Genomic DNA, 26,803 nt, shown 5'->3' with positions numbered 1-26,803 from the left:
CGAGTTAGTTCAACAGTATTTTGTGTTAAAACTGTGGATATTTGTCGTTGAAGATTCCATTTTTGTTCCTAAAGTTTGAACGGTACTCATTGTACAATCGTCGTGAAGTGATTGTTATAGGTTATCGAGGTGCACGGCTTTCAGGTCACATACAGTAGCGTCCTGTTCTCCATCCTGACAGTTTTCTCCGCTTCGGTGCACAGATCATTTGGACACAGGAACCTCTTTGTCCAGAAGTGGTCAGTCGTGTGAGTTATCTTTTGCGCACAGTCAGCTTCTCGTGTTTGCATCCTTTGCAAATTTACACGCAAAGTTGACAGCAGAGGAGAACTAACAGGAACAACAGCCCTGGGTACCGTTATTTTCCCAAGGGCGCATGAGAAGTGCAGCGACTGTTAGACGCGCAATGTTGGCACATAGTGTGGTCCTGTCTGCCGGAGCAGGTTGATGTGAAGAGGGCATAGCTGCAGCACATGTCGGTCACTGGGGGCTGGAGGCTAAGAGTTGAGGCCGTGATGAACAGGAATATTGTCACCTTGTGGTGTGTTTTTTTTTATCGTGTGACTTGACCTGTTTAGACATTGCAATGTATATTTTATACATTTATCCTGTAAACGTCAACTGGCATTTGACCATTTTCATTGTGAGAGATGCAGGTTGTTCAACTGGAAACTGAGGAGAGGTTCGCTGAAAACACGCGCACACCACATTTTGTCCATGCATGCTGCAAGGGAAGGAGATTGTCTGAGATATTAAATAAAACGACACTGTAGTACAGTAACAAAGAAAATATTTATTCAAAGTGGAAAAATATGGGTTTGTAGACCTTATTCTAGCAGTTTCCTGCAGTCTAGATTTTCCCCTGATATGTTAATTGAGGTTTATTTAAATCAATTATTGATAGGTCAAATACATAATTGGTAATGAAAAATATCGATTGTTGCATCCCTAGGTTATTCTTGGTTTGTGTCCCTTTAAAGTCTATCGTGCTTATACATCTCGTAAGAGAAAAACAGCACATCCAAAAAAGGTAAAATGTCATATTTGTGATATTTTGCAGAACATGTTTTCTGTGGACCGTTGTGAACCAGCACTGTTTGCAATTTTAGATAGCTGGGTCAACTTCAGTGCAATCGTTGTTCAGCAAGTATCTCCCCAGATAGTATTTGGATATTAAACACTATTTCTAAACACATTTTGCCTCAGTGGTTATGATGCCATGTGATAACATGTTCAGCTTACATGGCTCTTCCACTATTTCATTCCAGATTTTTGCTACAAATCAAGATTATCATCGAAATCTTGATAATTCTGCTGAAGATTAAACATTTCCATTTAGATTAACTAGCATCTGTCCCCTGAGAATGTAATTTCCCTCATGCCTCTCACCACCTTCAGACCTTTATTACTAATGACTTCCATTCAAACCTCAAAATGACTCAAGTTAGCTGCAAGGGCAAAAACGCCACACGACCACAATTACTATCCGGCTAAACAAATAATACAAACACACTGAGCGAAACAACAACATCCATCAGGGGAGGGTGATGCCCTTCTCTTGTTATTAATGGATACTAAGAAAGAAGTCATTACTCATCCATTTATAGATTGCATAATCAAAATGTGCCAGACTGTGCGTTACACACGTACAGGACGTTAAATCAATGTTTAGTGAGACGGAAAGCAGTGGTGGAAAGTAATTAAGTATTTTATTTTCTGCTAGTTTTACTTGTACTCCACTATAATTACAAGGGAAATATTCTACTAAAAACTACATTTATTTGACAGTTGAAGTTACTAGCTTCTTTTTCACATAAATAACATGTGTTTTTACGATATATATATCGTATGTGTGTATATATATACACACACTAATTTACCCCAGGGGCGGTTCTAGGGGGGGGGGGGGGGTAGGGCAACAGGGGCCAAAAAGTATTCAATATATGTTCTACATTGACACATTTTAACATAACAAAACCTTACATTTATTTGTTTGTGATAAAAACAGGTTATGTAATATTCTATAATAATATAACACTTTCAAAAGAGCCATTCGGCTTAATGAGTAATTATTCTTAAGTAAACGATAGAGTTGGCTAATGCATACAAATACACAACAAGAGTTTATAGAGACAAAGATAGAGATTTTAAATTTGATGTAAGGACAGATGTTCATTTCTGATGTGAACATGTCATCTGGAACTATCCGTCACACCAGGTTCATTGCAGGGCTCAGGTATCAAGATTTGGGAAAAAGGTAATGGGAAGTAGGTGAAATGTGACCGCACAATTTCTCACTCATCACGTACTGAACAAATTGAATACTGAGCGCTCCACATCCTCGAGGTAGTCACACATTTACTCTCTGAAATAAGAAAAAAAATCTCATGCATCATATTGGAAAAATGGTAGTCTCTGCTGGAAACCAACACAGCATAACATCTTTTTTTGAGTGTTTTTCTATAAAGGCATTCAGTTACATACAAACCTTTTGTCATTCTCATGAATACTAAAAACATATTTTTCAGGGTCTTTGGAGATTTTAGCCTTAGGCATATATATGTCCATTTTATAGGTTCTCTCTTGCTGCTTGATGCTTACACATTCAAAGTCTCCTTAAAAAAGCAAGGAGAAAATCATTGACACAGAAAAACACCACAAATTCGTGTCCACAGGATGCAGCAAGCTTATTTTGTAGTCTCAAAGAAAACAACCTGTGATCAAATTTCTCAGTAATAGTTGTTGTCCTAAAAACCTTCCTTTCAGCGTGCTTACTTCCTTTCAGCGTGCTTACTTATTGTATACAAAGTGTGTCTCAGATACACAACTTCACACACGCCTGCATCTGACATTCCATAATAAGCCATTTAATAAGGCGGGTGAGCACATTTTAGAGCTCTGAAAATCTTCACTGCCTTTAATTAGCCCCGGCCTTTGTCCATTGATTCTTCATAGTTCAGCTCCTCCACACAAAAGGAAGCAGCAGTAAGCTTAAAGAACGATTTTCCTACTGTGAGATGTATTGCCGTGGGTGATTAAATTGTCAGAAAAAGTGACAGAGCAATAAAATAATTAGTCTACCCAGAAGGTCAGCATGACAGGTAACACACACACTTTGTTCCATCTAGCTTCTGCTATTGTCCTCAATCATCCCCATAATTCAATGGAGATCACACACATTTATAATCAGACATAATGAGCAGGATTCATAATCACAACAGTTACACTTACGCTGATGCAGATCAACTTCACAACATCCCCTAATTCCACTTCAAAAACACTTGTACACCACAGACACAGCTGTTAGGGACGGAGATGGTGTTTGCATTTCTGGACCCATTTTGTTCTCCACTTGCAAACAACAGCCATTTACTTTTTTCTGGTATGTGTCACTTTCGAATGGTGCTAGAAGGGAGTCAGACAGCAGATGGTGTTTACAAGGACTACTGACAATACTGTCAAAAAATAAATGGTCATGTAAACAGCCTTTTGGGATTCCTGAAGAAGATTTCATGTTGATTAATTTTACTGTAGTCGCCCTTTGTTGATTTACAGTAAGTGAGAGATGGTAATGGTTGATTTTTCCACACATGTGACAACTGCAGACTAATGCAAGTGATCAAAAAGCAACCCAATGAATTCAAACTCACAGGAGAATGTAGGAGGTCTGTCTTAAGGCACTTAAATGGTTCTGAATCATAGTATTTTATGAGGAATATGAATATTTACTAATCTAAAAAAGAAGTAAGAAAATACCTGATTTAAGATGAATGTGTGAAATAAGTTAAACCAAAAATTGGACGAGAATCCAATGATTCCCAATTATTACAATAAACCATAGAAAACAGAACAACCTTCACAAGTATTGTTAATAAATAGCCTAAAAGATTATTCAATGATACAAAAAAACCTTTTCAACTAATGGTTTTACCAAAAAATATGTTTCATCGATTTATTGTCAACCAAGTCTTTTTTTCGAGGGAAGATGCCAAAGATTCTCTTTTCAATTTATCAAAATGTCTCAATTGTAATGAGTCGGTACTTTTTCATATTACATTTTCAAAGACTCAATATCTTGTTGTCACCTTATGCTTTGGACATTTTGTAACTCAGGCAACAAATAAAAAAAAACAAGGCAGATCAATATATTATAAAAATCATAGTTTCAGCCCTTTATTTGAACATTCATTAAAACTCAATCCAAAAACAGAATAAGGCACTGGTTCCTGAAGAGAGAGAAAACAGATGCAAATGCGTCACTGCCTTCTTGTTTGAGGATCTGTCATTGACTTTGATATTGCTCTCTCTGAGTTCACAGTAATCTCTCGAGACCAAACAACCTCACTCTGCTGTTAACTCTGCTCTCTTCACCTGCAAGTAGCTAAAGCCCCTACTCTGAGGGCTGTCTAACATCATTTTGGGGAGTTTAGAAAACCAAAAACCAAATTAGAAGTAGATGAGGGCAGCTGAGGGTAAGTAGGCCCGTCATATGTCCCGTCACGTCCCCTTCTCCTTATAAAGCAGCCAGTGCAGTCGGATTAGCTGAATAGCCCTTTTTTATGTGCTCTACCAATTGGCTTTGCCTTACATTAATTAAGATTAACATGTCAGATTGTCAGGGAGTTTATTGGGTACTTGATAACTTTACTTTTGGCATTATCTTGTCAATGTGCTGAGGTGTACGATATTTTTTTCATTATGAAACACGAAAGAGCTGATGTGCCTGGTTTCCATACAAGCGCTGGTGATATGATGAATTATGCACACTCTACATATTAATGGAAACGATGGGACTATGTCATATAAGTGCAACTAAAATTAGCTGCACTACTCAATATTTTAGAGATTTTAATTGTAATATTAGCAATGGATCAAATGACTACACGCAACGTCATCTTTGGACTCTGCAGTTTGCCTCAGCAGAGCAAGGGTAGTCCCAACCAAAGCTGCAGGAAAGCGACTATTTGAGTTGAAATCCATCAGGTGGTCAATGTTATTAGTAATGGGGCTGCTCTAGCTGTGTGAAAGATGCACTTACACATTTACCAAATGAAACGTACAAAAGGTGATTCAAGGCCTTGCTCACTTCTGAGTTTGTACATCCTCCCTTCCTAGATGGATGCAAAAAGCATTAAACCAAACGAGACATCTTTATCTCGGAGGCGTTGTTTTAAAGTAACATTAATTAAATATGTTTGTCAAAGCTGCTTCGGCCGTTCATTGAATTGTTTTACCGCTGTTTGTTATGATCTGTCACATTAGCATAACAGCGTTTATGACAACTTATATGTTTACTTATAATTCAATTCACAAAGTAGCATAGATGTGGCAAGAATTTACGGATGCCATATTTTTTTTAATTTATTATTTTAATGACACATATGCACGCACACACACTTTAATCACACACATTATTTAATATATTCTTTAAGGTAAAGCACTACAACAAAATACTATACAATTAAAAGACATATTTAAAGTGGACCTATCATGCTATATTTGAATAATATATTGTAGGGCCATACCTATATAAGGTATATTTATACGTTTTCTTTTTCAAAATACCAAACAGATCATGCATTTTAGCCATGCCTCATTTCGCTCTATTTTGCTCTCCTCCACCCCTGTCTTTGCATGCGCTGCAGCTGACCACGCCCCCCTGCAAAGGAGGGGGCCGAGTTACGAGCGTTGTGTTACCATGCTGTTACCATGCCACGGCAACCTCTCATTCCCCTGATAGGTGGAGAGTTGGCCATATAGGCGGAGCTCCTCCGTCCTGACGTCAGAGAAATGTTCAAATCTGGATCAGTCTGTATCAGATCCGTTGCAGCCCCGTCTTTAGAGATTTGGGTATGGAAGAAAATAGAGAGGGTTGTGTTTTCTGACACTTGGTGAGTTCCCTGGAACACCGGGGACACATATTCATGTATAAAAGACGTACAAAAGTGCATTTTGCATGATAGGTCCCCTTTAAATTGATGAGTGATTTATAATATACATTGCTATCTTTATGACAACATGAAGAAGAGCAAATGAGTGCTGAGTGCAAAGCAATGTTCCTATTAATATTTTAACTGCACTTTAGCAGCCATTTGCACTTGTAAACATCATGTCAAGAAAATCTGTTGAATTGGGTGTAGCAGCATTCAACAGCTTTAGTAATATCCAGTTGGAATGTTACGGAATTGGGTCAGAATAGCGCTGACAGTAAAGGTAAGTGTTTGATCCCACATTTAAATAAATATACATCTTGAATGCAGGTGCCAACAACACTTAGATCCCTCGATCATATCTGCTCCTGGGAGCCTTCTTGCTCCTCTCTCCTTGAGATAGATTTTAAGAATTGGGACGTCCTTGATAATAGTGATGAGATTATAAAGCAGAACAAAAGCCGGAGGAGCTAGGAGGCACATCATTGAGAAATCAAAAATCCCATATGTGAGTGACTCTGATGCCTCAAGTGTTGAAAAGAAACTAAAACGTTTACATATACATATTTATGCACAGAAGCATGATTACAGAAAAATGTATTGGTGTTCCATTTTAGGGTTTTGTCTTTTTCTTCATTCTTTAAAGCTGACTTAAATACTCTAATAGTCTTCAATATGGCCTCAGAAAATAAAGTGATTGACCATAAAGCCATCCCTCATTTCTTAGGTTTAAAATGAACAAAGGACTTGAGGACAACTTGACTCAACTCTATGACAACTGGACATTTTACAACTCCTCGGTGGAGTCCTTCATACCGAGGAACAACGTCACCTATGTTAGATTTTACCTGCACCAGCCGTCCACCGCATCCATCTTCATCGTGTCCTACCTGCTGATCTTCCTCGTGTGCATGGTGGGAAATGGAGTGGTGTGCTTCATTGTGCTGAGGAGCAAAAACATGCGGACTGTCACCAACTTGTTCATCTTGAACCTTGCTGTGAGCGACCTCCTGGTTGGGATTTTCTGCATGCCCACAACACTTCTTGACAACATAATTACAGGTGAGCAGAACCCTAATTTGAAGCTTTCACTGTGTTGTTGTTTTTGACGTGTTTAACTTTTCTCAAAGCAAGGAATATTAGCCAAGCTGGCTGTTTCATTGTCAGTTGGCCGTTTCTACACAGATTGAAATGTGCTAACAAATAAAGGTAGGGAGGCTGTGAAATTGGAACAAGCATTCATGGTCTTCGAAGGAAAAATCGATCGCCTGAATGTTTGTCTCATTACAACAACAGGTCCAATTTTCCACTTGTCGAATACTTAATCCCATGACAGACTTAAAAAATAAGTGCCATTAACTATGTTTAAGACATTCATGGTACCATGAAGGATGCATAAATTAAGTATTAATCTTCCCTCGTCAAATACTTTCGCTTCATGACAAGATAAACTTACAAGCTAATTGCCTAATTACTGTCAGTCTCAGTTGAAGCGTAATGCAAAGACGTACGCTAACATTCTAGAAAATCCTATCCACAAACATCTGTAATTAGCAGATATTTTGTGCTCTAATTACGTTCAGGACCAGAACTCACCCACACTCGCAAATAAAGGATTTATCAGCTCCAATATCTTGCAATCTGAGCATTAGTGTATGCATGTAAACACTGTAACCATGGCTGTGTATCGCTACTGATTTCAGGAAACAATATTTCAGTAGTAATTGCTTGGATATGAAAGACATTCTGAGTGAACTCATGCTGTAAAGTTTGCAGAGAACCATGTGAGCTAGTGCATAAATACAAATATATATGTTTACATTGAGAGTTGAGCACCAAGCAGTTGGAAATGTACTTCAATAAAATAGCATACTAGTGTTACATGACGAATCACAGAGCTGCTAGCTTTGTTAATCCTTTGATTACCTTGTTCCCTAATCCCCAACTACTGATGGTATTTGTCCTCTTCAGGACTGCTTTGTGATCAGTTGAGACTTAAATTATTATGGAGTACCATTTCCACTACTAAAAGACATACTTGCTGGCCATCCCACGCAACATGAACCTTGAGACGTTGGTAGAATGATCTATTGTTTGCCTGCAGTTATCAGAAGTGAGGAAGGCTCAGAGGAGTTGAAATTGTGATCGCCGCATGCATAAATAAGAGCAGGGCTTTTTACACGTTGCGATGATTGGAGTTGACAGTTGGCTCTCAACAATACAAATCTCACAGTAGCGTTTCTCAAGGCGAGAGAGATAGTTGCTGAGAGTAGGCTACTGTCTACAGAAACAGCACTTACTTCAACTTTTCTGTTCAATAAAAACAAGGCAATAATGATTTAGGATGAACCAAGTCCGCCCTCAACTGACTAAAATGAAGCCATCATTTTTTTCAGCTTCAATCTCCAGTGCAGTCAGCTGGAAAATACTCACAAAATAAAGCCTGCGACCATGTCTCTTTTGTTATGTAAGAATGTCAATTGAATGACAAATGAATTAGCTGCGATTACAGTGAGTGTACATCCACTAAATGGCATCATTAGTCAACATTTTGCATATTGGGTGCCAAGCCTAAACAGGTATTACTACAACATATTTTACACCTATTGCCTTTTAAAAAGAGAAGCATTAAAAACAGCAGTGTAATCAGTCTGAATCTGGAACAGACCCTGGACATGGAGTTAGCTGAAATCCATCTGGCACAGTGCTTTGTGTAATTTAATCCCTCCAACAATTAAATAATTTAGAATTAAATCCCACAAATATTATGACTAGCTTACAGCTATCAAAAATAAATAAAAGATTTGCATCAGATTTCCATATTAAAAAGGATGTAATGGTTTATTAAATTAAAAAATCTCTCCGGAAGTAAACAAGAAGAAATCTTTTTTTTTAAATAACCAGCAAACAGGTCTGTCTGATGTCTTTTGAGGCTTGGAATCAGTATACTTCAGCAGTGTAAAAATCTAAATATCTTAAGTAAACCTACAGTAGAGTAGTGTCAAGTTTTTTCACATCTGACTATTTTAAGTAATTAGCGAGCTCTGAAATCTGTACCTACTGTTCACAAAATAAAATGTACTTTAATAGAAAAGAACATCAATCATGCATACTAATGAAACGGAGTAGAGTTACTTATTATACACATGCCCTAACATTTGGGGTGACATCAAATTGTATTTCGCATTCAGTGTACATTAAAGGTGGGAAGTTTGAGAAACCAGCTCGAGATCGCTAGAATTTGAAAATACACAACCGGAGAAAATCTGCCACTTCCTTACAGAGCCCCTCCTCCAACACACACGAACGCACACATGACCAATGAGGGCACGAGATAAGTTTGTGCCCCGATGGAAGGCTGACAGGCAGGTAGGCCATCCAGTTATTTTAGCCGGGCCGGCTAAAATGATTGGTCGTACTTTTTACAGTATTACGGCTTCCACAGATGATATTTTTTAATGGATTTTTTGTCAAAGCACTTAAGATATTCATTGCTATCGGGATGTTAAGAGCATTCCATGGAATATAACAAAAAGTGTATTTCGAGCCGGTTTCTCAAACTTACCTACCCCACCTTTAAGTACATTATTTGAAAATTCAAATGTTCTCTAATGTTCTTGATGCAAACACATACAAAATACTACAGCTTTCACCATTTTAAAGCCAATATATGTGCTACAGAAAGCCTATGGGGTCTGCTCTAGGAAGGTCGTGGGGCCATTTAAAACCAAAGAGCTCCTTCCTTTAGGCGTATGTATATGTCAAGTTTATTTTCAAAATGTAGCCTTTTGTGAACAAAGTTGACATTGTTATAAAGTTCGCTGAGTATTTAGCATGAGTCATCCCTTGTAGAGCATTATAATTGTAATGTGATGTGCCTTTTAGATTCAGCCTGACAGTAAAGGATGGATGCAGCGAGGCCAGCGAAACATTAGGCTTGGTCAAGGGTGCGAGCATGGAAATGTTGTTGATCTTTGTCCTGATATGCCGATTGAATCTACATAATACAAGACTAAAGTCAATGTTGTTGGTTTTCTATTGTGTCAAAATCATGATTTTAACTTTCAATCAACACAGCTATACATCTGTTTACCAAATGTTGACATGTGTTGATTTCTTTTAGTAGCATGACGCATGCCTAAGCAAAAACACAGTAAGTGCAGCTCCTGACCAGTGAATGAGGTGGGATGCAGAACAACACTACAGACATGCACACAGTTGTCAAAGTCAGCCAAAAACAAGGAGGTTTTTTTTATTCCTTCCAAGAAAATGAAACTTTGACGTTTTTGAATATCTATCTTTGCACAAAGTTTTCAGACTGCGTCCTGAATGTGGAACTAGCATCAGCTAAGAAAATCTTTCTGATTGCATCTTTTTCTATTGGATTGTCCTTACTGGCTGCAGGCAACAACTGGGGAAGAAACTTTGTCAGTCGCCATGTTTCTGTTTATTCTGCATTTAGGAACCGCTGATATGTGAAGTTGTAAGGAGCTGTTTTTTGTAATACCTACTTATTTCACTATTTAAACCCAAATAGGTTGGCAGCTGGATGAAGATAACCAGAACGTTTTTTAACTGTCTTACGCCAGCCTACGTGCCGGGTTGTAACAACCTGCTGCTGGCTATATTTCCAGTAAGTCTCAAAGTGCAAATGCAGGAGGAAAGCCTGCGATAGGCGTCTAGAAAGCATTAATGCTCAACTCCCTGTTAACATTTGAATGAATATCCACCTGGGATTCAAGTGTCCTGTGCCTTCAACACAGGAAACGACACCCTGCTTCCTATAAATAAAACATTAAACATCATGTTTTTCCTTCAAAAACACAATCTTTCCATCAAACAACTTGAGTTTTTTAACGGGATGTTAAGGAGAATAAATTGGTGCTTGTGAAAGGCTCAGCTGTAAAAAATGCTGTGGTTTGTTATGTCCCAAATCAAACCACAGCATGTAATCTGTTTATAGTCTAACAGGCCACATCCTGTCAGTGCAGAAACTGATCAGAAAGGCATCGATCTGGAGAGAACTGAAGCAGAGGGATTTCATGAAAGCACTGTAAGCTTCATCAGGGAGACATTTTTTACTATTTGATTTATTGCTGATTTTGAATGATTGAGTTGAATATATTTTAGTAGAAGGGTTAATGGCTGCCAAACAAAAGGGCAAAATTGTTTACAATAATGGAAAGTTTTTCAATGATGCTGGGCATTGTAGTTGCACTTTAGTACTCTACACTCCATCAAATTACAAAAAATGCAATGAAAGTGCACTTAAGAGGTAATCCAACAGTTAAGTAAGCACTGCTCACTTCAAATGATGGTAACTCAAAGTTGATTCACTGTTGGGAGGCAATTGGACAAAAGCTTCTACAAAATGAATGTAATCATTTCTTATTGTAATGCACGTGACAATAATAGCAAAGAGTAAACCAGAAACTTTTCAATAAATCCGCTCCATGGTCAAATGTGTATGTGTAGCTTAATTGAACATTACATTTACAAAATGATTTATTTGTAGTTTAAAGGTTTTCATATTCATTTGCCGAAGATCCTCTTATCCCACCTTAAATCGCAGTTTTTTGCGTGTACGCATTTAAAAAAAAAAAAGTAAAACTTTTCGCATTCACACAGAGAATAAAGATATGAAATGTCCAGTAGTCAAACTTTTGCAATAACATATTGTGCATATTCATACATAATGGTTTTTTCGATGAGTGAGAAAATGTGCACTTTAGACTTTAGAACTAGCAGCTTCTATTGTGTGTATAAATATGTACAAAGTAACAATAAGAGCTGTACCGATTTGCTATTAAATGCAGTCCTTTGAAAGGTAATTTGTTCACCCAAGTATGTCATGTGACATATAATAGAGATATGACAGGAGGGGGAGGGGAAGCAACAGTAATCATTCCAGTTGACTGGCATTTGCAAACTTGTCCTACAGCTGATCATCCGACCAAACTGAGCTTCAAGGAAAGAAGGGTCTCCTTCAGGGAGTAGAGCAAGATATAAAGGAAAATATGTAGTTTTAAAAAAAAAAAGCAACGTTGCTATCTTGAAATGGAGTTCCTGCCAGAAGCACAGCAGTCAGGGAAGCACTTCTCAAATGTAGCAGAGGGGGAATAACAGAAAAAGTGATGCCTGCTAAAAAGAAAGGGGATGGCAAGTCAGGCTCTGCAGAAAGGCACAGACTTGGTATCACACAATGTAAATTGAACTCAGTGGGCTGTGCTATAAAGCACTGTGTCAATCAGTGTGGGAAGAGCTCTTGAAGTCTACCAGCATTCCCACCAGGAAGCTTTGTGGTGACAGCCTGATGCATTTCAGCGCTAGGGAGTGGACATTCAGACAGCCAATGACATTTGCCCGGGTTATGAATCACAGTCTGACAGGACAGTGTTGCCGAGTGTACGGCTCAAAAGTGCACACCAGTCAGAACGACAAGCGTCAAAATAGAAGAAAAGGAAAGACTTAAATATCCTCTGGGTGACATGTTTATCAAGGACGTGACGTGTTTGGCCGCGTATTGGCTCAAAATAGAAAAATAAGTGATGTCAGAGAAGATTTAAAAGTTCTCTGAATGGCATGTCTTTCAGGGATGTGACACATTGGTTCCTCCTTCTATGTTTACGGCCTATGTTGTTGATGAAGATGAGAGATCAGAATAATTATGTGTGGCCTTTTGTCTCTGTCTGTCTGGCTGCAGTGATCTGAGCCTCTTGCTTGACCTCAGACTGGACACCCAACAATCTGCTTTTGTCTCTCAAAGAAAGCATTTATCTTGAGCAACATTAGGATATTTAATGTGCTTAATGCTCTAATGGATCTGAATCACTGCTTAGTGATCTCTTGCAATTTGGGAACCCCATGAAAGAAGCATCACAAGGAAGACATGAAAGGGACACTGTTTATGATATGATGGTTAATGGGCCTGCATGATCACACTTGCATCACTTCTGCAGCTTAATAGACAACATGTGACTTTTTATTATACAGTAGTTAATGTATTAGCTAAATTCATTGAAAGGACATCAAAGTAATCACTGTGAAATTAATTGTTTTCTGTCAATGTTTTACTATTATACATATACTGTATACATGACGATTCTAGCTTTTTTAATAGTTTTTCTAGCTTAAGACATCTTCATGGGCTTTGCAAATTCTAAAGCTAGAAAAACTATTCAGAAAAAAATCAAACATTAGTAGATCATTGTTTTTCACTTGACAGTTAGGGGATACAAAAAATGGCAATCTGGAAAATAGACAAATGTACTTTTACCTGTAAGTATTAAAACAAGTTCACATTTGATGTGTACATAAATAGTACAGGTGAATTGTTTTTAGAAAAGGTTTTGAAACAATTTAAATTCAACTTACTTAAAACAACCAAGAATCATAAGTGCTATGTTTGTAACAGTTATCGTGTTAGTGGGCGGTTGCAGAGAGATTAGTGTTTTCTCCCGAGAAGACATTTTTGGAAAGAATTATGGCTCAGCTGTAAGTGAAGGTTTCTCATTTGACTATTTGCAGTATGTTCCCCACAACAACAAAAAAGAAGGTAAATATAAGTAAAAGATACAGGAGAATTGTGATCTTGTTGTGATAATAAATACATTGTGTATATTTATCATCTCTAATTAACTGGGCATGCTTTGAAAGGTCAGCAATGATTAGGGTAAATGTCCAAATATTTTCTATATGAATGCAGAGCACGGATGTGTAAAATCGAGGCAATGGAAACAAGTGGTAAAAACAACTGTCAGCGTCATAACTTTACGTTTTTCCTTGTACGATGTGAGGGTCTAAGGACAGAGGGTGTCGTTTTTCTCATACTGATATTCTGAACAAACTGTGCTGTTGTATTTGCTGTAAAGTGTCTTTACTGTAGGGTATTTTATTATATGTCCAGCACTTTGGCTCGACCAAAAATCGTTTAAAAATGTGCTATATAAATAAAACTTGATTTGATTTGATTTGATCTGTCACAAAGCAATTCTTCCACAGATCATGTGATGGTAACCTTGCACAGATGGATTATCAATTTAAAACAGTATTTAAAAAACCACGTTTATCTTCTCAAGGGGATTAACACTAGAACTGCCAACATTCCATTACTCCTAGAACCGCAGAGGGGGGTAATTTTTTACCCCCTATCGCAATAGCTTCTGCACTCGCAGAGATGTGATTTTTGTGTTTGTTGGTTTTCATAATTTCCTTGTATACTCAGTAAGACCAAAAAACTATCAAAATCTCAGTTAATGTGGTACACTTTTGCATTGCTTCAGTTTATAATCAAAACAAATTGAAATGTCATTAAGTGCTCCTCTTTCTCTCTCTCCCTCTGACAGCCCTCTGACATGTATCAGTCTCATGCAGCTCGCTGATACAGTTATAAGGGACCAGACAGAAAAAATAAACATATTTATAACTAGTTTAGCTTGATCCAGTGGTAGATAAAATAGCTAAATGTGATAGATCTAACTTGAAACGTGGGTTTTGCTCCGCTCACCGGTCAGGTCACGGCAATTTATATTAACAGATTAACACATATTTCAAAACACAAGGGGGACAAATTATCCATTTGGCGGTTCAAGTGTTAAACGTTTTGTTCAATCTTACCAGTGCAAGTTCCTTAAAGATCTCCTATCATGATATTTTTAGGCATATATTAGTTGTCCATGTGTTTTGCTCAAAATACCAAACAGATCGTGCATTTTAGACATCCCTCATATCCCTCTATTTCAGCCCTTTTAGAGAAACGCAGATTTTGTGTCCTTAGCTTGAAAAAAGAAAAAAAGAGGAGGCGGAGCTAATGCCTGATCAGAATTCTACCGTGATTAAATGCCATATCATGTTCCAAACCACATCAAGGATTATTTCTGAAACAGTATGGAGCTCAAATGCTTTTCCTATTGCGGGTTTCCCACAAGGTGAGTTCCTTTTTTTACACATACTCCAGTACAGGTTAGCTCTGAGTGTTAGCGATGCTTGCTAATGTAAACAAAGACCACATTACGGCCAAAACACATCGTGCATTGTTTCTGATAGCACTGTTTCTCATAGGGCCGTGGGTGTAAAGCCAGCCCATATTTCCAATATTACGTCATATCGGACGCAAATCTGGATCAGCTCCGTTGTGAGAGATTTGGGTACGGAGGAAAAGAGAGAGGGTTTTGTTTTCTGACACGTTGTGAGTCTCCTTACCCACCGGGGACATTATTTATGTATAAAGGACATTAAAAAGTGCATTTTGCGTGATAGGAGACCTTTACATGATTATAATGACCTGTTTACTGACTAGGGATGTCAGAAATCCATAAATGTTTTATTTTGTAGCAATACCAGTGAAATTCCACGTTTCGATAACAAATTGTTAACACAGAATTTGTTTTAAAGAAAAATATAAATCCTGTGCTTTAACATCCCACATCCCTTTTTTCTTTACCCGTTTGCATACTTTTTTTCATAAAAAATGTTTTACAAGTGTCATGGCCTGGCTCTTAGCCATAACAAATGCGTGGAGAAGGACGAGTATATATAGGAAAAAGGTATTTCATATATATATTATAAAGCTCAATGTGGCCGAAGCCAAACAAAAAAGACAAAGCAAAGAAAGAATAGGCAACGTGGCTGCTCTCCCAGGTCCGGTCCTCTGCAGGGGAGAGAGATCAAGAATCTGGCTCCGGCCTCTTAAACCTCCGGTGCCATCCGTCAGGTGTCCTCAATCAGTGCAAGCAGAGGTGATCCTCCGGTGCCATCCGTCAGGTGTCCTCAATCAGTGCAAGCAGAGGAAGAATGTTAAAGCGCCATACACACCACAGGACCTTAAAGCAGGGGTCGTCACACAAGACAACATTGAACACATCATGGTCATGCTATAATTAACCATTGCCTAAAGTTCTTATCACTGAATAGAACATGAACACAACAAAGTGCAACTCTTTTGAACCTCGCTCCACAGGCTGCTACAAGTACCATTATCAATAATCCTTCGGCACCTGTCGACCACCAAACCCCTCCCCTAAAAAAAGGGATACTTCAGAAATGATGTATTGCTCTTTCATAAATCTGTGGGACTCACAAGAGACAGATTCAATGATCAAAGATGGAGCAGCAATGTCTAACCCTCAGTATTAGTGAAGCTCTGAACACATTTGAAGTCTCTGTTACTTTTGAGTCAGCCACAATAAGACACAAACACTGTCAGCATCTCAGCCCTGATAAAGTAGGCTAAACACGTTTTAGACTTTTCCCCCTCAAGACAGCTTAATTATATATTGTTGCAAAAGCCTCCCAACTACTCTAATGTTCTTATGTGAATGTGCTCGAGGCAGTCTGAATTTGTGCACTGATGTTTTGTTGCAACGTGTTATTCTTGCCAACAGGATGGCCTTTCGGAAGCCTGGTCTGCAAGATGAGCGGCATGATCCAGGGGATCTCCGTGTCAGCATCCGTCTTCACTCTGGTTGCTATTGCTGTAGACAGGTACAGTGGCTGTATTTCACTTTTACTGCTACATGTAATATGACAGTACATTTCCTCTACCCAGCATCTTTCACACTTGAATTGCCCAAGTGCTTTATGTGCAAAAGTAAACGGATTACAGCAGCAACCACTCCGAGAACACGAACCTTCACAAAGGCGTCACAACCCGATTCATTTTCCTGACTAAGTATTCTAATCTCAATTTTCAGTGACTGCCTTTCTGGAGCTTTCTGTATTTATCTTTTTTTTGTGATAGGAAGATATGTAAAAATGCTCCAGAATTGTTTTTTATTTGATTTGGCTGAGAGGAAAGCTAACAGCCTTTATCAATTTTTTGGGTGTTAAATCCAAAATGAGTCCTAACATTTCTTCTTGGTAAAGTGAAGTGACAGTTTGATGGCATCATATTTGTGAAAAAAAATTCCCATTTTGGAACAATGTTTAAAAAGAAAATCTTCATTGGTGAACCTTGAGTTCAGAATATTTAAAAACGGATATGTGTTCCCCAAGGTTCCGGCTCACCTTAGATACATATATGTTTAAACCTTCAATTCACAAATAAAGATATATTTTAAGTGAGTTTAAAACAAAATCAGCACCACATCGTCTTTTTTGTCCCTTTACATCATTTTCCATCCCCTTATAAAGACAGCCCAATGAGGATGTTTGTACAGCCTTCTCATCTTTATGTGCTTGTCCTCTTTTCAACCATTGTGCTGAATTGCCTAATTGCTGTTCATGCAGATGACACCAGCTGGCTCTAAATCTTGCTTAATCACTTTTTAAACCATTGGAGGAGGCTGCAGTATAGGGAAATGTAAACCCCTCACATCCGGTGGTGTTTATATTGGCATCCAAGCTGTAAAATGGCAGAGCTGTATTATTTGTATCGCCCAGTACTCAAACATTAAGCACTGTCACTGTCACCAATTGCAATTACCTGAGGGGGTCTGTGCCTCTAGAAAGGAAAATGATTTGAAATGCTTTGACACAAAAGGTCAAAGTCACCGTCCATCAGGCAGAAGATTAGAGTTAGATTTGAATGGATGAGTGGATAAAGGGCATTTTGTCTGCCCTATTGGCCGTTGTATTAATGCACGGAAAAGCCAGATCCTAACAACTGGATCTATTCATATGTGAGCTTATTGCTATCATACCATCATACCTAACAGAATCCCCTTTTCCTCTTATCTTTAACATCAACACCATGTATTGAAATTGATCAGCCCAGATGTCTCTGCATGCGTGTGCTCTTAAACTACAAATCAAAAGATCCTTTCACAGTGAGAGCTCCAAGCAATAAACCTTCTCTCTAACATGGTAGTCATCAGTCCTGTCTACTGTCAGTTTCTAATCTAGTCTGAGAACAGACGCATGCAGCTGCCAATAATTACACCATGCTTCACGCAATATCTGATGATGTCAACTTTTTGAAAGCTTCCTGTCCTCTTTCCTCCGAACATGGATGTGTATATAGAAATGGATACAGCATTGGAGGCGGGATCCAATTGATTCCCAATAAAGACACTCAGCTAGGAGCTCTCTTAATGGCTAAGAAGTTTAAAGATGAATACATGTTGTATTTAGGCCCCGTCCACACGGAGACGAAAATGAAAACGAACCTTAGTCGTTTTCAAAAAAGTCTTCCGTCCACACGGAAACGGCTCAAGAAATGTGTCCGTCCATGTTATGACCGGCTCGTAGGCCACAACGGAAAGAGAGAGAGAGACGTTCAGGGGTTTCCAAAAACCACGGCACATTTATTGTGGCAACACCAAAAACAAGGGTGGGCGAGGGGAAAGGATTCCGGCGAGGGTCTCCCCACAGGAGTCTTGGAGAGAGTGGCGAAGGCCCCGTGACTCCGGGCAGCTGGGCTTAAGTAGAACCTGGGCTCCGGCCAGGTGTCCCCAGTTATGCTGATTGTCTCCTCAGCTCCACCCCCATCAAAGGACCTGCAACACACACGCACACCACTAACAGGCCACAGGCTCTGGGGCCGTCACAGCCCCCCCCATAAAGTCAGGGTCCCCATCGGAACCCTGGCACCTAAATTAAACATTCTTATGCCACCTACACATAAACGATCATATTCATACAGACAAACATCGATGAGACAGTTAATTAATGTACTTATTGCAGCAGCCTGCATATATTTGGCACCCCTGCTGGTCTAAGAGTGAAACAAACTCATTCAGTTATTGTTCAGTTAAAATTCATTCAATTATGTCTGCCACCTTATATATCTGAAGAACCAGCACCTTACCGTGGTAGAGAGGTTTGTGTGCCCTGTTGAACCTGGGGGCTGTGTTGTCTGGAACCTTGTGTTCCTGGTAGGGTCTCCCATGGCAAATTGGTCTCAGACAAGGGGCCAGACTGAGATTGGTTCAAAAGACCTCATGAAAGACGACACACGAAGTGAGGATACCCGGCCCGGAGGAAGCCCGGGGTCCCCTTCTGGAGCCAGGCCCAGAAGGAGGACTCGTCGGCGAGCGTCTGGTGGCCGGGCTTGCCACGGAGCCCGGCCGGGCACAGCCTGAAAAGGCAACGTGGGCAACACCTCTGCTTCTCCGTCCCGCGGGCCCACCACCTACGGGAAACAGCGATGGGGTCGGGTGCGCTGCCAGAAGGGTGGCAGTGAAAACAGAGGGTCTCTATGGACCAGATCCGGGCGACAGAAGCTGGCTTTGGGGACGTGGAACGTAACCTCTCTGGGGGGGAAGGAGCCGGAGCTTGTGCGGGAGGTGGAGCGTTACCAGTTGGATCTGGTTGGGCTCACCTCTACGCACAGCATCGGCTCTGGAACCTTACTTCTGGATAGGGGTTGGACTCTATTCTTCTCCGGAGTTGCCCAAGGTGTGAGGCGCCGGGCGGGTGTGGGGATACTCACAAGCCCCTGGTTGGGTGCTTCATTGTTGGAGTTTACCCCAGTGGACGAGAGGGTCGCCTCCCTACGCCTGCGGGTTATAGGGGGGAAAACTCTGACTGTTGTGTGTGCTTATGCACCTAACAGCAGTTCAGAGTATACGGCCTTCTTGGAGACCCTGGAAAGAGTCCTGTATGGGGCTCCTGAAGGGGACTCTTTAATCTTGCTGGGAGACTTCAACGCACATGTGGGCAATGATGGAGACACTTGGAGGGGCGTGATTGGGAGGAACGGCCCCCCTGATCTGAACCGGAGTGGTGGTTTGTTACTGGACTTCTGTGCTAGTCATGGATTGGCCATAACAAACACCATGTTCGAACATAAGGATGCTCATAAGTGTACGTGGTACCAGAGCACCCTAGGCAGAAGGTCCATGATCGATTTCGTTATCGTATCATCGGACCTGAGGCCGTATGTTTTGGACACTCGGGTAAAGAGAGGGGCGGAGTTGTCAACTGATCACCATCTGGTGGTGAGTTGGGTCGAGTGGCGGGGGAAGCCTCTGGACAGACCTGGTAAGCCCAAACGTGTAGTTCGGGTGAACTGGGAACGTCTGGAGGAGGCCCAAGTTCAGGAGGCCTTCAACTCACACCTCCGGCGGAGCTTTTCGGGCATTCCTGTGCAGGTTGGGGACATTGAACCAGAGTGGGCGGTGTTCAAAGCCTCTATTGCTGAAGCCGCTGAGGGGAGCTGTGGTCTCAAGGTCTTAGGTGCCTCAAGGGGCGGTAACCCTCAAACCTCCTGGTGGACACCGGTGGTCAGGGAAGCCGTCCGACTGAAGAAGGAGGCCTTCAGGGATTTGTTATCCCGGAGGACTCCCGAGGCCGTGGCCGAGGCAAAGCAGCGGGTGTGGGAGAAGTTCGGAGAAGACATGGAAAAGGACTTTCGGGCGGCACCAAAGTTGTTCTGGAAAACTGTCCGACACCTCAGGAGGGGGAAGCAGGGAACCATCTACATGTAATGTGTACAGTAAGGATGGGACGTTGTTGACCTCAACTGATGGAGTCATAGGGCGTTGGAAGGAACACTTTGAGGAACTCCTGAACCCGACAACTCCACCCTCTATGGTAGAGGCAGAGCTGGAGTATGATGGGGGATCAACACCAATCTCCCGGGGGGAGGTCACTGAGGTCGTCAAACAACTCCACAGTGGCAAAGCCCCGGGGGTGGATGAGATCCGCACAGAAATGCTGAAGGCTCTGGGTGTTGAGGGACTGTCATGGTTGACACGTCTCATCAACGTTGCGTGGAATTCGGAAACAGTACCGAAGGAGTGGCAGACCCTCTGATCCCCCTTTTCAAAAAGGGGGATCAGAGGGTGTGTGCCAATTACAGAGGCATCACACTACTCAGCCTCCCCGGGAAAGTTTACTCTAAGGTACTCGAAAGGAGGGTCAGGCCGATTGTTGAACCTCAGATTGAGGAGGAACAATGCGGATTCCGTCCTGGTCGTGGAATCAGCTTTTTACTCTCGCAAGGATCCTGGAGGGGGCCTTATCCGGTCTACATGTGTTTTGTAGACTTGGAGAAGGTGTATGACCGGGTTCCCAGGGAGTTACTGTGGGAGGTGCTGCAGGAGTTAGGGGGTCTCTACTCAGGGCCATCCAATCTCTGTACTCCCAAAGCGAGAGCTGTGTCCGGGTCCTCGGCAGTAAGTCAGACCAATTTCCGGTGAGGGTTGGCCTCCGCCAATCCTGTTTGTAATATAATAATAATAATAATAATAATAATAATAAATGGAATTTATAAAGCGCCTTTCACGGGACCCAAGGTCGCTGTACATGGTGGACAGACAAAACAAAACAGACAATGAGGAGTGAACAAAACAAGAAAATAAATAAATAAAGGAAGCCAGGGGACCAGGAAAGGACTAGGGTCCGAAGGCCATAGTGAACAGGTGCGTTTTTAGTGAGGATTTGAAGATGTGCAGTGAGGCAGCGTTCCGGATCTCGGGAGGAAGTGCATTCCAGAGGGTGGGGGCCGCAACACTGAACACCCTGTCACCCACAGTACGAAGGCGAGAGCGGGGGATGGAGAGCAGGCCCGTGTCTGAGGACCGCAGACTCCGAGAGGGGGTGTAGGGATGTAGGAGGTCTGTTAAGTACTGGGGGGCGAGGGTATGGAGGGACTTGTACGTGAGGAGGAGTGTTTTATAGTGAATCCGGGACTTGACCGGCAGCCAGTGAAGGTGGATGAGGGTGGGGGGGATATGTTGCCATGGCTTAGTGCGGGTGAGAAGCCTGGCGGCAGAGTTCTGGACATATTGGAGCCTGGCCAGGTTTTTGCTGGGAACCCCGGACAGGACTCCATTGCAGTAGTCCAGACGGGATGTGATGAAGGCGTGTATGAGTGTTTCTGCCACAGAGTCAGAGAGTGAGGGGCGGAGTCTGGCAATGTTTTTGAGATGGTAGAAGGCGGATTTGGTCATGGATTTGATATGCGCCTGGAAAGAGAGAGTGGAGTCCAGGATGACTCCCAGGTTGCGGACTTCAGTGGACGGGGAGATGGAGCAGTCGTCAATGGTGAGAAGCAGGTCACCAACCTTCTGGAGCTGCACCTTGGGAGCCACAATGATGAGCTCAGTTTTGTTGCTGTTTATTTTTAGCAGGTTTGATGACATCCAGTTTTTGATGTCCTGGAGGAAGTTGACAAGGGAAAGAGGTGGGAGCTGTGTGGACGGTTTGGTGCAGAAATAGAGCTGTGTGTCATCGGCATACGAGTGAAAGCTGAGACCATGTTGGCGGATGATTTGACCAAGTGGGAGCATGTAGATGGTGAATAGGAGGGGTCCCAGCACAGAGCCTTGAGGTACACCTTGGTTAACTGGGGCCGGAGGGGAGCTGCAGTCACTGATGGTAACAAAGTGAGTCCTGTTAGAGAGGTAGGACTCGAACCAGGCAAGAGCTGTGTGACTGAGGCCAAGGTAGTCTGACAGGCGGCTGAGGAGGATGCTATGGGATATTGTGTCAAAGGCAGCGGTGTGGTTCTAATGGCTTCATCGGTCTGCGACCTTCAGCACTCACTGGATCGGTTCGCAACCAAGTGTGAAGAGGCTGGGATGAGGATCAGCACCTCCAAATCTGAGGCCATGGTTCTCAGCAGGACACCGATGGACTGTCCACTCCAAGTAGGGAATGAGTCCTTACCCCAAGTGAAGGAGTTCAAGTATCTCGGGGTCTTGTTCACGAGTGAGGGAACAATGGAGCATGAGATGGGCCGGAGAATCGGAGCAGCGGGAGCGGTACTGCAGTCACTTTACCGCACCGTTGTGACGAAAAGAGAGCTGTCTACCGGTCAGTCAATGGAGAGAGAAAGATTATCTTTCGATCCCGTTTGAATTGTGCCACGAATTACACATATGATGTTTGTCAATTTAAAAGATAATTTTACAAGTCAAAAAAATAAAAATGTGTCGTAAAACTGTGAAGTAACATCTTTTTTGTGTGAAACCGCTCAATGAACTACATCCCCCGTCTCGCACCACACACCAAGACGGCCGTCACGTTGGCACATTTCACTTCTTTCTTTCAGAATGAGGCGAAAAGTATTAAAAGAGGTGAAAATCACTACAAGTCTGGGCATGTTGAGAGCTGTACATACACACAAGGGGAGTTAGTCGGTTCCGTAAGAGCCAGCATGCGGGACCGGGATTCTGGGATTTGAAGTCTTTCAAGTTGCGTATTTTTCATAGTCTTATATTTCAACAGTTTTACGACAAACTGTGACTTTTTCGACATGGAAATTATTATTTAAGATTAACAAACATCATATGTGTAATTAGTGGCACAATTCAAACGGGATCGAAAGATAATCTTTCTCTCTCCATTGACTTCAATACAAACTTTTTCCGAAATAAGGTCCCATGAGTCCCACCGGAAGGGGAGGGACTTCGCCTCTCTATTGAGTTAAAATATCAATAGTGTGGCTTTCCAAGTTAACATCAATTGATATGACTGCGATTAAATCAGCATATACTTCTGCTAGGGGATGCCAACCCTCAAAATCTCCTGCCACCCTCTTGCCACCCCATGAATATTTTTCTAGATCCGCCCCTGGGTGAGTGTAATAAGGAGGCAAAGTTCAGTGTGTTGCCGGGAGCATATAAGGCTTTATCCACGATGTTGAAAATGTAACAAAAAAAAACTAGTTAAAAATAACTACATGCCGTTCTTAAGTACAGAAGTCACGAGGAAATCATAAATCAATAATGAATTCTGGTTTCAGACGAAAAATAACACCAATTTCTTGAAGGAAAGTCTGTTGTAAAATACAATTTTAATTTGGTGGGACACATCCAAATTAGAGTGCATTCTTTTTTGTAAGTATAGCTACAAAAAATTGCCTCATTTTCCAACGTATCTGGTAAGTATCTTCTCTCAGATGTCTCAGAAAAGGGCTTGTGGGAAAAAACCCTAAAGAGGTTTTCAGCAAAGCACTAAAAAAATGTGGAAGATTGGCCATAGGTTCACGGATGTAGTTAGTCATACCTCTATTCAGCTCTTCAAAGTGCCAGAAATAAAGAAAGATGGGTCTGACAAAAAAAAGGGCAAAGAGCGTATTAGCTACACAGAGCGGTTCCATCTCACAGAGGAGTACGGAGTCAACAGACTCTCACTTGATTGTGGCTTTCAACCTCAGACTTACATTGCTGCTGGCAGGGATGTCACATACTGCAGGGACACACTGCTGACACTTCAGAAGGAAACATACAGACAGCACACCGTATGAGCTGCTCATTTATACCAAATTGAACAGTAGACCTCTGTTCTAATTTAAATATAATTTTAGGTTAATCAGAGCTTAAATTCCTCAAAAATATATAGAAAGCAGTTAAAAGAAAGAAGGAAAAATGGTCCTTAAAAATCTCAAAGGTTCTCTGAGATATTCATCACCATTTAGTAAAAACAGCATGGTGTGCTTTTGTGCTCTTTCAAAAAGCACCACTTCACCCTTTTGCACAGTTTGCTGCAGATATTATTTACCTTTTAATAACATTCAACACAACCAATATAAAGTAGTCATGGATCACAATGGCGATAATAAGAGAGGCTTGGATAATTATGCCCAAATTGTTTTGAAATGAGTCTAAAGTAAATATTGCGCTTTGCAGCGATGAAAAGGGGAATCAAGCAGAAACAGTCACGTCAATGTTCTCTATTGAAACCTGACCCCAGAGTTATCGCAAATACAAATGAATTTTGTCTATGTATGTGCTTTCACCTTGTTGATCTTTTTATTTATTTAAATATTGTATGTCTCAGCTAATTATTCTAAATATACACGTGGTAAGCAACAGTCATAATTTTAGGAGGTGAAAGACAACTCAAAACAAAAATATGATATATATATATATATCCCATATCTGTGTACTCTATGTGTTTCTATGAACAAAGTGTATTTTTTAAGATTAGAAGGGCACAGTTGACGAAACATGCTGCTGTATTCCCAGGAAAATGAAAACACCGTATTTGTACAAATACAATTCCATTTAGTATCAAGGATTTTTGCAAAAAATATAAATATTACATCAAATTACACAAATCAGGAAACCGATCTCTGATGCAATATTGACAGGACTCATGAGGTTTGGCTCAAACGTTGACAGTTTAACAGTGTTTCTGCATTTTTATTGTTATATGCATTGAACTATGGAGATATAGTTAGTCAAGTGTTGTCTGTTTACTCAATAATATGGAAAGGGTTGCTTCATAAAAAAAGGTGAATAACCACTGCTTTATACATATGACCTAGAGGTTTTGGATAACATCCCTTTGAATACTTATCATTTTTGAAGTAAATGTTCTTTGCTGTCACTCAACATTTGTGGAAAACATATTTTTATAAACAGGTTAAATGTCTACTTGAATCTTCCTGATCCCGTCCTTTTTTCCCTTATTTTCTTTTTGCAGATTCAGATGCATTGTCTACCCATTCAAGCAAAAGCTGACTATATCCACAGCCTCCTTGATAATAGTCATTATCTGGGTTCTGGCCATATCCATCATGTGTCCATCTGGGGTGATGCTACAAGTTACCAAGGAGCACACCATTCGGATTTTACTGGGTTATGACAACAAAACAAGCCCGTTTTATTGGTGCAGAGAGAACTGGCCAAACCAGGAGATGAGGAAGGTTTACACCACGGTTCTGTTTGCAAACATCTATCTAGCTCCACTTTCCCTCATAGTGATCATGTACTCCCGGATTGGCATCACACTTTTCAAAACTTCAGTTCCGACAGCAGGAAAGCCGGGCCATGAAAACCGGCGCACTGTTTCAAAGAAAAAGCAAAGGGTGATTAAAATGCTTCTAATAGTTGCTTTGCTTTTCACCCTTTCCTGGTTACCTCTGTGGACCCTCATGATGTTGAGCGACTACGCCAGCCTGACTGAGCAGCAGTACAGAATCATCAACATTTACATTTACCCCTTTGCCCACTGGCTAGCCTTCTTCAACAGCAGCGTCAATCCCATCATTTATGGTTTCTTCAACGAGAATTTCCGCAGAGGATTTCAAGCTGTGTTCAAATTCAGCCTGTGCACGGCGGACGGACAGCGGAGGAACACCTACTCACACAGGCTGCAGGGAAACTCTGTGCTCCCAGCTAACAACGCACAGACGTCCCTGGAGCCTATTTCTCTCAACAGTCTAGATAAGAACACTTCCAGGCGACTCAATCATGTCACTGAACAGGACTTGGTAATGGAGGACCTGGAGAAGGCTTCTTGCAGCAGCGGGGGGGTGACTGCAGTTTCCATTTGATAAAACGTTATCAAAGGTGTTCACATTTCTGAAAATGACCTGTATCATTGAAACATTATTCATCCAGAACCGCTTAGTAGTAGTTTGTCCAAGGCAATGAAGATACTTATCCTTGAAATGACATATAAAGCATTCATTTATTATTTGGTTTGTCTTGAAGCGGGCTACCTCACAGTGTTTGCTTCTGGGATAAATATGTCTCCAAAACAGACACCTAAATAACCAATCAAAAAAAATAGAACACTAATTTTGTTGAACACAGTTCCTTATCACCTGGAAGCCACACGACGTATGTTGCACATATTGTGCCATGTAAAAAATGGACGCAGGTTGTGCTGTATGTTGGAATTGTTATTTTCAAAAAGGGGGACAAATCTTGTTGGATAGTGCATCCTTTTTCAATTTGGATTGGTAATAAGTGCATTGATAACAGGCTACAGTCCTGCTCCATGACATGCAAAACAAAAAACCTGTATACATGTATAAAAATGCATTAAACGTGTATGTACTATGATGTATGCAGAGCAGATTTCAAAAGTCAAGTCACTTCAACAAAAATAATTCAACGTTTTTATAAGATGCACACTGGATGAATTTGTTTACTATTCACTGTTATTGATCATGAAAACCTGAGTGGTACTGTGGTCTGTAAACCTGCTTTTCAAGCTTTTGAACAAGGCTTAGAAATCAAGGGCTAAAACATGAA

General features: G+C 41.0%; 1 protein-coding gene across 1 annotated transcript; it reads left to right on the top strand.

Annotated features, from left to right (window-relative positions):
- The first annotated feature begins 6,664 nt into the window (after positions 1–6,664).
- On the top strand, positions 6,665–26,097 carry LOC117472973 (neuropeptide FF receptor 2-like). Its single transcript, XM_034118440.1, has 3 exons — positions 6,665–6,992; positions 16,313–16,412; positions 25,245–26,097. The coding sequence occupies exons 1-3, from the start codon at positions 6,665–6,667 to the stop codon at positions 26,095–26,097; spliced, it is 1,281 nt and encodes a 426-aa protein (XP_033974331.1).
- The last annotated feature ends 706 nt before the right edge of the window (positions 26,098–26,803 follow it).

Source organism: Trematomus bernacchii, unplaced genomic scaffold (assembly GCF_902827165.1).
Source record: "Trematomus bernacchii unplaced genomic scaffold, fTreBer1.1, whole genome shotgun sequence".
NCBI lineage: Eukaryota > Metazoa > Chordata > Actinopteri > Perciformes > Nototheniidae > Trematomus > Trematomus bernacchii.
Note: the sequence above shows the minus strand (reverse complement) of the source record. Positions and strands in the feature narration are given on the sequence as shown.